This window comes from Varroa destructor, unplaced genomic scaffold (genome assembly GCF_002443255.2).
Source record: "Varroa destructor unplaced genomic scaffold, Vdes_3.0 BEIS01000001.1, whole genome shotgun sequence".
NCBI lineage: Eukaryota > Metazoa > Arthropoda > Arachnida > Mesostigmata > Varroidae > Varroa > Varroa destructor.
The window spans coordinates 13,966,131-13,979,710 of NW_019211454.1; the positions used below are offsets into that span (position 1 = coordinate 13,966,131).

At 42.5% G+C, this 13,580-nt stretch overlaps 2 protein-coding genes and 1 long non-coding RNA gene across 11 annotated transcripts in view; 2 read left to right on the plus strand and 1 right to left on the minus strand.

The window, feature by feature from the left end:
• Positions 1-9,467, plus strand: LOC147758287 (uncharacterized). Of its 2 annotated transcripts, none has more exons than XR_015319831.1 (2): positions 1-710; positions 5,683-9,467. It is a non-coding gene; the product is annotated as an uncharacterized LOC147758287 (long non-coding RNA). The 2 variants fall into 2 exon arrangements; XR_015319832.1 differs by having other exon boundaries at positions 1-676.
• On the plus strand, positions 757-3,525 carry LOC111255307 (uncharacterized). Its single transcript, XM_022817131.2, has one exon. The coding sequence runs from the start codon at positions 1,537-1,539 to the stop codon at positions 3,403-3,405; it is 1,869 nt and encodes a 622-aa protein (XP_022672866.1). The 5' UTR covers positions 757-1,536; the 3' UTR covers positions 3,406-3,525.
• The window catches only part of LOC111255309 (junction-mediating and -regulatory protein-like), a 25,585-nt gene continuing 18,303 nt past the window's right edge, over positions 6,299-13,580 (minus strand). For all 8 annotated transcript variants that reach the window (XM_086978457.1, XM_022817141.2, XM_022817138.2 and 5 more), the window contains 6 exons: positions 12,268-12,464; positions 11,725-11,911; positions 10,021-10,168; positions 9,645-9,802; positions 9,179-9,414; positions 6,299-8,810 (listed from right to left, as the gene is read on the minus strand). In XM_086978457.1, coding sequence (XP_086834583.1) covers positions 8,574-8,810; positions 9,179-9,414; positions 9,645-9,802; positions 10,021-10,168; positions 11,725-11,911; positions 12,268-12,464 — 1,163 coding nt within the window. In that variant the 3' untranslated portion in view covers positions 6,299-8,573. The remainder of the gene's footprint in view (positions 8,811-9,178; positions 9,415-9,644; positions 9,803-10,020; positions 10,169-11,724; positions 11,912-12,267; positions 12,465-13,580) is intronic.

Here is a 13,580-nt window from a genome sequence, read left to right on the forward strand (position 1 = left end):
TTCTGCGTCCATTCTGTGCGTTTGAGACATGTTTCTGTTGTTAATCGTGATCGCTGCTGGCGCTCTCTCTATTTGAATACGACTCATTCTTTCCCGTTTGGCTTTTTGCAACATCATATCCCGATAAAAGCAAAAAACACCATGTTTTACTGAGGCCTTTTATTCGGCTTTGGCTTGGTTATGGTGCATGCCTCGCGTCTTCTCTGGCGGTGACGATTGAATAGGCCCATTGAGCTTAAAGTCGATGTCACAGCGTGAGATAATATGGTATCTGCGCTGCCGGCCACGTCCCTCTCTTCAGCTATATCCTCTTTTTTGCACTCGCCGCTCGTTTAATTGCTGCATAATATTCCACTGGCGAAAACACCAAAAACGTTGTTGGGCGGAAACCATTCGAACTCCGCAGTTTCGTAACCAAATCAAATGAATCGTTCGCTTACTGACGCTTAAGAACGTCTGCGACTGTTGCGCGAATCGGATGCCCCTTCGCTTATTTTTACCACCACAACAGAAGCAGTCGGTGCATTACCTGCGGCGGCAGTGGATAACAACAGTGTGACGTCCGCTGCAGTACCTTTTTGGTTGGGCGGCCGGCCAATTGTTCGTTGCCACCGCACTTCCCCGTACAGCAGCGGATGGCAGACCTCTCATAGAACGCCGTTGCTGATGGGGGCCTGTACGTATACGCAGTTTCCCTGTAAGGGGTAATCGTGAGTTTGTTTCTCTTTCCGTCTTTTTGACCATGTCGTTGCTCGTGTCGAAGAGCGCTCGTCGCCGCTATCGTCGATCATTTGTGGTCGGGTAGTGATTTTTCTCATACGCCTGTGTCACCGGTTAAGCTGCTGCGTTGCGTTTCGTGTTTGTTCTATTCGACGAATCTAACGTTCGAAGTAGTAGCGATATCGGTAGCAAAGCGTGGGTAAGAAGCATACGGTAAACTAATTTTTCAGCTGCACCAGTTCTATTAGTGAGCGGCAAACACCAAGCATCAAACGTCAAGGGCTCGAGCAATTCCTTATTTCGAATAATTGCTTGCCATCGCCGTTGGCTATCATTTGCCGCCGTGTGGTGACCGCAATGCGGTGTTCAATCGTAACGACCTCCAGAAGACACAAAGAGATACGTATATCAACGACATCTGGAGTTGTGTGAATCTGTCTGTTTGTCAGTAGTGTTGGCTTTGGTTTGAAGCGTGGCGGATCGCGACTGAGTCGTCTCGTGTTAGTAAATTCCGCTATACGCTAGACACCAGCGAAGGCAAGGATTGCACTAAGGCAGTTCTTAGCCACTAAGGTGGCTGTACATAGAGCGTAAAAGTGTTGTAATCTAAACCTTGCAAAAGCAATAAGGCTAATCGGTAATCACTTTAAGTTGTCTCGTAAACTTCTGGCGAACTTCTGCCAGAGTATCGTAGCGCTGCGCAGGATCCAGGTTACAAAGTCGCAATATAGAGGAATAAAGATACGCTGAAAGAAGTGATCTTATAGGATCAGGTGATTCTGTCTACTGAGCGTTCAGAAATAAAAGGATTCCATAATGTTACGTGTCTCGTCCCAGCCACTAGTTGCATTGACAGTGCTGACCATAGATGTCCTGCATGGTCTGGATACGCCGCCCCATTTGCCGGCAACTCCTGAAAGGCAGAAACATAACGGACTGACCAACATAAACAAGTTTAGGGATTCCTTCGTCGAGCAGATCCGTCAGGTAGATCCTGCCATTTACAAGTGGTACCGAGACACCTACTGGGGTAATTGTGGCCTGTTAGAATCAAGGCCGCTTAGTCATCCTAAACGGCCACCAAGTAAAGACGATATAAGACAAGGCAATTATCCAGTGAAAAGCTACGGCGGTCCAAGGGTAGATCAGAAAATTCCGTCCGGTGGCGAACGGCAACAAACTCCTAATCCCCATGTGCCACCTACATTGTTCCCGCCTCCAAACATTTTCCCTCCAAACATCCCCGCTGGATCGACACTACCACCACACAACAGTGAGGATACTAACTACAAACCCCCGGTTAACAACAGCAGCCATGGGCGACAACTGAATACGCAGGGACTATCGATTAGGTTCCCTAGCGAAGATGAAGAGGCACGTAATATCGCTCGGCAAGACGCCATAAATGCGCAGATCCTCCGTCAACGAGGATACCCGTACAGTGGCAACGGGTACTTCCAGACTGGTGCCGAGAGTTTCCATAATAAACTGAAACAACAACAACAACAACAACAACAACAACAGCAGCAGTCGTACCAACGTTTTGGTAGCACCTATTTCAGAAATGGCTATTCACAAAACAGCTATATTTCTAACGATAATGCTGCTTACGGCCAAGGTAGTGGTGATTACTCGAATAACAGAAACGTCAACAGTGAAGATCGCTATGGCAATAATAACTACAACAATGGCTATAATAACGGATATGCTAATGGGTCACCGTCACAAAGCCAGCTGGTGATTTACCGCAGACAGTTTATCAATACGCCTCACGTGATCACTCTGGGAAACGGTGATAGCTTGGTCTTAGAGCGGCAAAAGCGGGACAGAGGCTATTACGCTGCGGAAGGCTCGAATGTGATTAATAACAGCGGTGAAATAAATGTAGGAAACGGGTTGAGTAGTAACTTTGCAAAAAGTCGATCCAAGAGGGAAGACTTTGCTCCGGGCGTCGTTGGGGGCAACAACGCCGAAAAAATCTACCCTTGGATGGTACCGATTGTTGCGAAAGGCCTCGAAGATGGCCCCTACGTTATTTGGTGTGGAGCTTCGCTTGTGACCGAACGCCACTTGTTAACTGCTGCTCATTGCTTTGATATTCGACAGGACCCAACGACGTTCAGTGCATTGATTCGTGTTCATAACCTTCAACAGCCAGAGACCGTTGTCGACATCGAAAAGATCATTATGCATTCCGACTATCAACCCGGAAAATTTTATAATGATGTGGCGATCGTCACGTTAGTTAGATCCGTACCAAACGCTAAGCCAGTTTGTTTACCAATTGAAGATCCCATTGGGGTAGATGAGCCTTCAGCAGGCGTCGAAGTGCTTGGCTTCGGATCGCTGGCATTTGGCGAGCATGCTAGCCAAACACTGCAGGTAGCCAGCCTCGAAGTGTTCGACAACGCCGCTTGTCAAGCTAACTACTCGTCGAAAATGGACACGGCCTTACCTCAGGGCATAATTAAGACGCATCTTTGCGCAGGTGCAAGAGATGGCTCCAAAGATGCCTGTCAAAATGACTCTGGCGGCCCACTGGTTAACGACGACCAAATCGGACGGAAACTCTTGGTTGGTGTAGTCTCTTTCGGCTATCAATGCGCACGGGAAGGCTATCCAGGCGTTTATTCTAACGTCAAGGAATTCCTACCATGGATTATGCCTACGATCAGGAAAAGCTGAAAAATGCACTATATGCAAATTAAGGCATAATCGGAATTATATTCAAAGGAAGGATTTTGAAGTCCGGTTTTTTTCTGGCAACATTGTAAATGGAATAAAGCAGCTTGTTACGAGGTTACATATGAAGGCTAATCCGTTACGTCCTCACTATATTTGAAAGGAAAGTCCTGAGAATCGTTGGGGCAAGCTTGATATTACGCTGATATAACCTTAATTATGTTCCTGTTCAAATTACGTTTTTTGTTCCGATCCTACGCAGGATTATTTTTTCAATATTCCTTGAAGCGATTGATTTTCTTCATCCCGATCGGATTTTCTACGGTACAAGTATAAATATATACTGACTGAGAAGCTTCAGTTTTGGCCAAAATATAATTTCGCAATCAATAGCTGCTCTAGGATCTTGCTATAAAAATGAAGAACTCTTCTCGGCGAAACTTTCTCGCCATTTGTTCTGGCCAAAGTGTGCCTAGTTGCCTCTCGTAGCAAATTACTCCGAACAGGTGTTACATTCTTTTACTCTGTGCAGGCGTAATGCTTACATCGGGTCCCTCAACGAAGGCTCAACTGAGCCGATAAATAGCAAAAACGAAATACTGCCCGTAATAAACCATTGAGGGCATTCGATTTTAAAAGTGAGTCTTTCTAATTTTTATTTTAAATGCTCTCGTAAGAACAAGACGGAATCCATCTAACCAGCTTCCCGCCGCCTCTTAGGGGCAGAACCTACAAAATGACTTCCTGTGGCATCCTCTCGAATACGTTGTCGAACGAAACCTCCGCAAATGACAAATACCGGTACACTATTCCCGAAGACAGGTTCTATCTACTACTAAGTCGAACAGCTAACAAATTAATCATTGATATAGAATGGTGTTGTCTCTATGGGAATCATCGCAATGAAATTAAGTTATATTCTTCGTTGAAAATCTTCGTCAAGATGATCACAGTGCCCCCGTTCAATGCGTTGCCGCTCACGGCGATAAAGGAGCACAGATGCTTACTAACTGGATCAGTGCTTTTCCTCTTTTTATGCGATACAACCAGAACAATATATATCTCTTCTTCAGCAGGTGATCGTAGAAATGCCTGCAACAGGTCACGGATTCAACAACAGCTTTAGCTCAACAACTTAATTTAGCAGGGAGGGACATTTACGCGACAGCAAGCAACCCAAGTAAGAGAAATCTAGATTTGCTACTTGTTCTGGAACCGAACTTATTCGTCCAATTCGATCAACATAGCAGACGCCATTAGTATTCAGAACTGCCTTAGAGACAGCGTAAGTAGGAACAACATGCTGATACAAAGTTTTTGTTTTTACAGAAAGTCTATTTTTATCCAGATCGTCTAGAAGTTCAGTTTGAATTAGCGTGGAAAGATTACGCTTGTATTCAGCCTCGACGGGCCGTATCTGAAGGATGTCATAGTATCACTAGACTACAGGATGCTTAAACTATCGTTTAAGGACAAAGACACGTTTCAGCCTGTCCTATGGCAAACCTAATCGTTCGCCCTGATTAGGCATACGTACAAGGCGTACAATGTACGCAATAAATTATTGAAACCTTACTATATCGTTATCCATACTCTTAGTTGTTCGCATTTTCCGCCCTGTATCCTATGTACGACACCTAGCTCGTTCCCTAGGAAATTCTTATAAATGAAATTGATCGAATTTATGGATAATCCAACCGAAGGCGTGTAGCCGAAATAATTGAAGATTGCTTTTGGGACGTAACCAGCGAATTTGGTTGGCATCCCAAACCCATCTGTTAAACTCTGAACACCATTCGACCAGATCGTAACCTTTGTCTGTTAATTTACGTATCTTCAAAGGGTCGAGTATGCATGAACCTACGTTGGCCTTTTATTTTACAATGGTACACAAACACCACAGAATCTCCTATCAGCCATCGATATAAGTTTGGCATCTAATTGATATAAAGTCGTTTTCTCTACTTACATACGGATCTTGATTCCGTATTATAATGGTATATGTAGAAGAGAAAAACAACGAAAGACAGAAGACAGGTATACAGCCGTCTATGTCAACCGAGTACGTCAGCGAACGTTCTCTAGTCTCAAGCTGAACTTGTGCAAACCCTAAAAAACATCCTAAAGTGAAAGATGTTTTCGGCCGAAACCGTCACCTCATTCAACGTTTCTTATTCGTACGGGTTCACTAGAATTACACTATCAGAATTAATTCTGTTTTCTCTCACAGAACCATCGGATTTCTCATCAATCCATATGTCCATCTGTGCGTCGTTTCAGATAACAGCTGTGGTCAGACACCCCATAATGCACGCTATATCCCTATAGAAAACGGCGGTTTTCCGCCCTGAACAGAATAAAAACATCGAATTAAATTTACTACTATGACGGGAGATGATTGTCCGTGATGAACGCCGTGCAGATCATAAGAGACGCCTCGTAATTAAGCAAGACTAGGTTCGTGTCGGCTATTCGAACGGCGATATTGGCAAGATAGAAATAAAGATCTTGCCCTGCGGCCAAGAACAGTACGTAGCTTCTTTCCGAGTTATACTGTAGTCACAACTACTTTTTTTTTTTTTTAAACAACCTTAAGATCGAAATGAAGAAACAGCTGACTTAAGTAGATCTTTTTTCTTACTGTAAATAAACTTTATTTAGTCAATTTCTTACATCTTGGATTTGCTTTTTGTGCGTGGATGTGTGTTCGTGAACGTACTCGGTACTGATTTACGTCTCCATCTGAGCCTGTAAATTTTCTAAATTAATTCTCTGCTAAAAAAGAACGTCCAAGAAATCTACATATGCCTAAATACAGGAGAGGATTCATCACCAGTGAAAAAGAAAAGGTAAATAAATCGGGTGACTTATTTAACGCCATATAAAAGGCAATGTCAACATGTTGAAAAATATGTTTATTTATTAAAATTAAAAAATAATACTAACATGCCACTCTGGTAAAAACATCATACATACAGAAAGATACAGGTGTATTATACAAAATATATTAAAAGCTGAAAGAAAGTGCGTAGCAACAACTTCACCTGGAAAAATCTCTGTCTTCTCACTGTCCCAAAAAATGCTGTTAAACAAAGCTATACAATTTGTTATGGATCATATATATTCTTCCTTATATATATATATATATAGGTAATGAAATTATGTCTATGTATTTTATATACAGGCGGTTGATCGGCAATATTATCTATACTAAACAGTCCTCGCTGTAAGATTCCTCCGATGCAGAATGCAACATTGGAATAGCACCGCTGGTTAGTCCAGATGAGCACCGAAAATACAAAAAATGCTCTCTTACATTAGCCATAATTTGACATTTTAGTGGCTAACCGTGATAACAATTCGCTGCATTTGTTTGTTTCTTAATGGTAATAACAATAAAAAAACAAAAAAAAAAACGGGTTCAATCAGATCTGTCTGTCTATCTCTTTTTCAGGCCAATTCTTAGTCAACATGAGATTTGTGTCACCCGTCAGGATGGGTTCTTATCATTCCCGACTTTTACCATAACGTAAAGAAGAGGCAGTATTCTCGCTGAGACGTGAACGTGTCAAGCTTACATATAATGACAGAACTATGTGGGTATAGTCGTCACCTTCACTCACTGATTTTTTTTGATAAGGGTCTCCACATTATTCGGGTTACAGGACTTCGTTCGGTTATTTTCGCACTTAGTCGTTAAGTGATGCATAGGTTCATGGTGTGCATCGTTATAATGACGCCCGAAAAAAACACACCCGACAATGAAAATTTTGTTCTTCAGAAGAACTTCAGCCATTACAAAGTGATTATCGTAGCCGACCGCGTTGACATTGTTTATGTCGGCAAAAAAGAAACAGGTCGACCTATTGATCGCCCTATCCACTCCTATTTGCATCACATTCTAGCTTGTACCAAACAGACTGACATGTCTTGAATATTAAACGTGCATCCATTCTCCTTTGTCGGCCGGACGTAAGCAGGCAGCTATCGATTACTCAAACACTGCTGCTTACGTCAATTTTTTCTCGTCATAGTGCCATTGTTACTTGGTTTATTCTATTCAGTTATGCCCATGCAAATCTGATATGATCATTTACATTTCTCGTCACAACCAGCTTTTGGCTTTAAAGTTAGCTCCGGCTTCCCGAACCCGCTCGAGCTGCGCGTCTGCCATCCGTCTATCTAGGGATCTTTTGCGAGTTTAGCCCAGTTAAAACTTTTGTCTCAGCGATACCTTTGCATCTGTTTCTGTATGTAATTAGATTCTTCAGATAACTATTCGTGCCGAACCCAGCCGGCGGCAAATGACAGCTCTGACTGAAAGTATTAACCAATGAATTTACGTTTTATGTGATAAAATTCAATAACGATCTAGCTATTTAAACCTTCATAGACTAGGTTGTTTTTATCGTACTAGAAAAAAATGATGGACTTTTTTCCCTACTTAACTTCGTCGTCGTCGTCGTCGTCGTCGTCGTCGTCGTCGTCGTCGTCGTCGTCTTCGTCGTCGTCGTCGTCGTCGTCGTCGCTTTACTAACATCATTTCTATGATACATGTAGAAAGAGGGGGGTGTAGACACATGCTGGGCAAAAAGTATGTGCGTAGGATCAGTAATTTGCTGTCCTGCCTGTTGTCGACAAACTATTTTTCATAGTCTTTTTTCCATCTTGCTCGTCGTTCTTTGAGTCATTTAGGTTTCTAAGGACGGAAGCTGTCAGCTATATCAACTGAATGCTAGCATTCTGCCTACTTCGCGTAGGTCGGTCAAACCATTCATGAACCTTAGGCAAAGCACCTCGGCTATCGAATAGACGCGTCCAGTTCGTATCGGTGTGCCAATGTCACACACAAACCTACGACTAAAAAAGTTCTCTGCGAATTGCAATGCCCACGACGCCTAACGGTTTTATCCATTTTCCGTAGCCATTTGAAGTACCGCTAATTCATCGGGTGGGATACCCAAACGGAGCCGTTGACGATCAGGCTCAGCCATTAACGCCCATCCCCCGTCATTGGAGGTCTCTGCGACCCGTTAGGAGGTTTGTCGCTTTCTCGGAGGGAATATCATCATCTATTCAATATTCGCATCTGTTTCTGTGGATTAGCCTAAAGAACCGATCGAGATCAGCCTTCGTCTGTAGCGTCTCCCCAGCCTCATTTCGGGCCGACCTCAGCTCAGTGACGCTGCCTTGACCTGGTTAATGCATGTATCGCTTATGTTGTTGTTGTTGTTGTTATTGTTGTTATGCATATGGGTGAGACCACGGGAGGTTGTGTCCAAGCGTAGCATTGGGGTTGCACTAACGGAGCCATGACCCCCTCGATGGTATTCCCGAAGTGCAGCCAACGTGTTGCGTCGTGCAGCCTCAAGTGCCTCTTCTGAAGGCGTTGCTAAAGACATACAACCCTGTCATGATAAGAACGAATCAAACATGTAATTTTACAGTTAAGTTATAGATTCGATCTAGTTTCAATGTCTAGGAGGTGTTTCGAACTCAAGGCGAACCAGAAATGGGTAATGACGATTAACCTCGTATAAAACAATTCTCGTTAAATCTATATCGTTAATGCTATTACATGGAAACAAACTAAATATTTATTTAAGTTAATTACTGGTTTATTCTAGTCATCCCTGAAGGCAAGACATTTTCATACATAGATCCATTATCGTAAGCAAATATAAAAAGTACGGAGAAGCCGAATTCGTTCGTTGATGATCGTTTTTCAGGATATTTATGATCTCCTGTCCATTCTGCTCCATCGTTTTCAACGTACCGACGAATCACCGCTAAGTCTGCCAGTAAACGAAACACTAGAATCTCTGAAGCCCCCCTTGTTCAGGATATTCTGACATGTCTGCACTTTATTTCGCAGGATCGCTCTTCGCTGATAGATCGACGACAGACGCACCGCTACTTCTGACATATTGAGAAGGTTTCGCTTGCCATAGATAAGTTCAAGCTCCTCGACATCTTCCGTCGCATCGCCGAAATCTTCTGGATCAGCATTGCCTGGAAGCGATGGGCAACAGTGGGCATACAATAAACGCGTGCGATAACAATGACGTGGCATGATTTTTCACTATATACATTACACGGTCTCATTTCATGTATCACGTTGTTTCGGCGTGTTTGTTCTCCTGGCTGTACTGTTGTAAGGATCAAAACGATCGGCCTGGCTGGGATATATGGATGTGAATGAGTAAAATATAATAGGACCCGTATCCTAAGTGTCAACTCACCCGTTGCGATTTTCTCCATAATCGCCTTCTGTTTCTTAAGAAGGTTTTCCTCTTCTTGAAGAATCTTCAGAAGGTGTTCATAGATTTCTTTTTTGGCTTCAATTAAACTTCGATCCTGTTTCTTTGGACTGCTGCCTGCTGCTAAGCGGTCGTATTCTCTGTGCATTAGTTGGAGCGAAATTCACGAGAAAATTCGAAAGGTCTACATTTTAGTTAAGTTCAAACCTTTTCTATTTATAGTATTTCGAATCGCTTGTTCTATTTCATCGGCCATCTTCTAAACAGAAGAATCTAGAAATAGATGATCTTTTCGGTTTTCGTCGTCGTCCTCTCTCAACGGAAAATATTAGAAAAGACCTAATAAAAAATTTTCAACCTCCGTTTATTTGTCCGTACGGCGATCATCCATCGAAGTCGCTCTTGGCTCACAAACGCGCTCAGCTTCAGAAAACGATTTTGCTGTGATTCACTCCAGCGGCTGAACTCCAGTGCTCTCAGATCTCGCTTCATCCGGTCTCGCTGGCCTGTGTGAACACCGTTAACAGAAACAGCAACAGCAACCACCACAACAAATTCTAAAAACTTCAACTAAATATCGCTTTGCTATCAATCTCTTTTCGTTCTAACGACTATTCCTACCTCGCTCGCACATTTCAATATATTTTTTGTCTGACGAATGATACCTGCCATTCATTGTATCACCAGTTACTGACAAATCGACACGCTCAATGGATACTTTGCGTCGAAAGTCCCAGCTCGAAAACACCAAAATGGCCACTTTGGTGCTTGATTGAATTCAGCGACACTTATTTCACATAGTCGTATGTCCTTCATCCTTCATCCTGATTAGAGGGTTTGTTATCAACTGTTATTTAATAGAAAATATGTCCTTATATAATATATGAGGACAACTCTTTTTGGCGGAGCCCACGTCGCTATGGTTCTTAGATCGATGACAATGCATCTGTAATCGCTCATACGTCGATAGATATCACCTGTCTTCGGGCTGACCTAATGTTCAGGATGTAAAAACTAATACATTTAACTAAATCAATTATTTTCTAGTGTATAGTTTTTAAGCAAGTTACATGTTCGTCTAGCGAATGCTTGTGTGACAAGTTCATACTTCTAACGTATTCCCACTTAAAACAGCCCATACGTACGCCCAGTAATTGCCGTTTGACTCTCTCGTAGAGAAACCCACTTACCTGGGCATTGCTATTTTTATAGTTTCTACAGTAGCCTATGGGAAATGACAAGAGTTCGCGATAATTCTTTGATTGTCATAACTCGTATGGCATAACTCGTATGGCTTTTATGACAATGTTCATGATGATCCTCAATGACGCTCTTCTGTCGCAACCGTTAAATAAATGCAAATGTGACAAAATTACGTATTGGTTAATTTATACTTAGATCGATTACGTATTCGTAAGTATTACGTTCGTATTACGTAAGTCTATTACATTGGCTAAATATATAACCGCCCATATGTAGATATGTGTGCCCTTCCGAGAAAAGGGCTTACGGCATGATCAAGCCACTACCTGCGAGAGGAGATGCTGCATAGTGCTCCAGTTGACAATACATCGAACGATATTACGAAAACATTATTTCACAATAGGAAAGTAGGCCAAATGGGATACGATTCGCCGAGCCAAGTAACTGGGCTCTTTGCGATCCAGATTATTTTATCACTTATTAAATAGACCTAATCAGGTCACTAGTTTTATTCAGAGGCGTTTAATATAAACAATTATGACTGATACGGTTCTGAGTTTCTTTGGCGTCTACAAGAACCAACTTTTTGCACCCAGCCACAAGATGCAGAAAATCGTAGAACACTTAACAATAAATTGCAGAAAGGGAAAAATAAATTTACTTCATAAATTCATTACTGTATCTCTCAAAAATAAACTGGATAATAGCTCTCCACATTAAGTGTTCCTAAGTACGAAAATTCGATTTATCTTTATCACATTAAAGGGTTATCCCTAAATCTCGTTACAGCCAACCTACTAGCACCCCGATAGTAGACCTACAAGATAATATACCTATATTATGTTTCTGTTTTTGTTACCTCCAAGTAGTTCCAGGCAGGCCGCGTGATAGACAATGGTGAGTTCGTCCACCGACTGTTGAGCTGAGTCGGCTCTCTCTCTCCACTGGGTACTTCGCCCTCCTGTGGCGAGGTCGTGCATTTCAGCGAACGTCGACATGCGAAAGTTAAAGAGCTCTCCTAACGCCAAACTAATATTTGTCACGACCTGACGATATGGCAAGTCGCAGAGCGCAACGAAAATGACAAAATAAGAATAAAGAGAAATTAGATTTGTAAACAGGCATCTCTCTAACAACATCTTAAATCGCTAAATTAGCGCTAACAGTTGATTTGGCGGAGTACAGCTCATTAGGCCTGGTATCTAAAATACAGATCCTAGGTCGAAACAGAGGTATTTAACCACTAACAGATATTCCAGATGTAATAGAATCGCATTAGATGCGCAGGGAAGTGCCTTGAGGAGAGTAGGCCCGTTGACCTTGGCCACAGCGATATATTGTACTGTTATTGCGATCGTTATAATCGTCAACGTATTCTCTTATCACTTTTGTAATATACTACCTCGTCCTCCATTGTGTAAGCTGTATCAAGGCCAAGCGTTTCTTTGGCCTCAAGTACCCGCGCCATCTCCTCGCGACCTCTCCGAAGTTCATCCTCCAGGATCCTTCGCTGAAGATCATCCACCGCTGGGTCCAGTTCTGCATACGGAACATCTTCGGCCGAAAAAAACACCCACGCAACTAACGTCGCGCCGCAACCTACCACCATGAGAAACCGAAAATAATTACCGATTATTGCTTAGTTAGCGTATAGTAGGCAGAACAAACTACAGTTCTGAAAACGTCAAGTGAATTAGTATAGATACTGTGCAGCGGTAACTTGTTGCCCAGTAAACTTAAAGATACGAGATGCTTTGAATTCGAATCCACGTTAACAGGAACCAGCTTTCTAAAACATGGAGACATTTAATGTAGATATGTATACAAATAATACTGTATTAGCAAGCTTTTTATTACTAAAAGCCAACGTTTCCAGCCTGACGTTCGGTATCGCCAGTAACTATTGCTTTAAACTAAGTTAAGAAACCGTAAAGAGTTTCATCATTTTTAAACATTGCCGGCTATTGCCGCTGAAGCTAAATGTTCGGAGTCCGCCACCGCCATTAAGCGCTTCATATTATCTTACGGCGAACCTAGAGTACACAACGAAGTGTACGTACGCCCGGATTCGAACCTAGACCACTACGAGTCAGCAATCAATATTGCACGCAACCACGTTACGCGCTAAGCTATCACTGGGACAGCCTACGTACAATGCCCGAGATCCGCAATAGAATTTTTATTAATTATCTAATTAACTAAAAAAAAAGAAACATGATATTTCGCAGTGTCTGACAAAACAGCAGACCAATTTCGAAAATTGATCATCTGCCGGTAAAGGATGATACGATATAGACCTATGGCGTCCGTGCGCACTCTTGCTTCTGTTTTCAAAAATGCCGCGTTTGTTTGCTTTTAACGTAATCAGCAGGAAACACAGTGCATTCAATGTGTTTCGAGCCAAATGAGTTGAATAAGTGGATAGCTGCTTGCTGCATTTTTTCTGACTGTAGGCTTATCATCGGCACGCAGACGTGTATACATAAGCACGCATATACAATCTTCAAAAGCCATTCACACCTATACAAGCTGTTACCTAAACTGGCAGCGTAAGACACCGACCACAGCTTTCAATAGTACCCCACCCCTTTGGTACAATAACCACTGGCAATTTGCTCCATACAACGCCATCGATAGAATTTTCGGTAGTTAGTAAATTTCTGTTTTCCATCAATGCGAATCTTCCTACTTCGTTTCCCCCTCCGTTCTTCATCA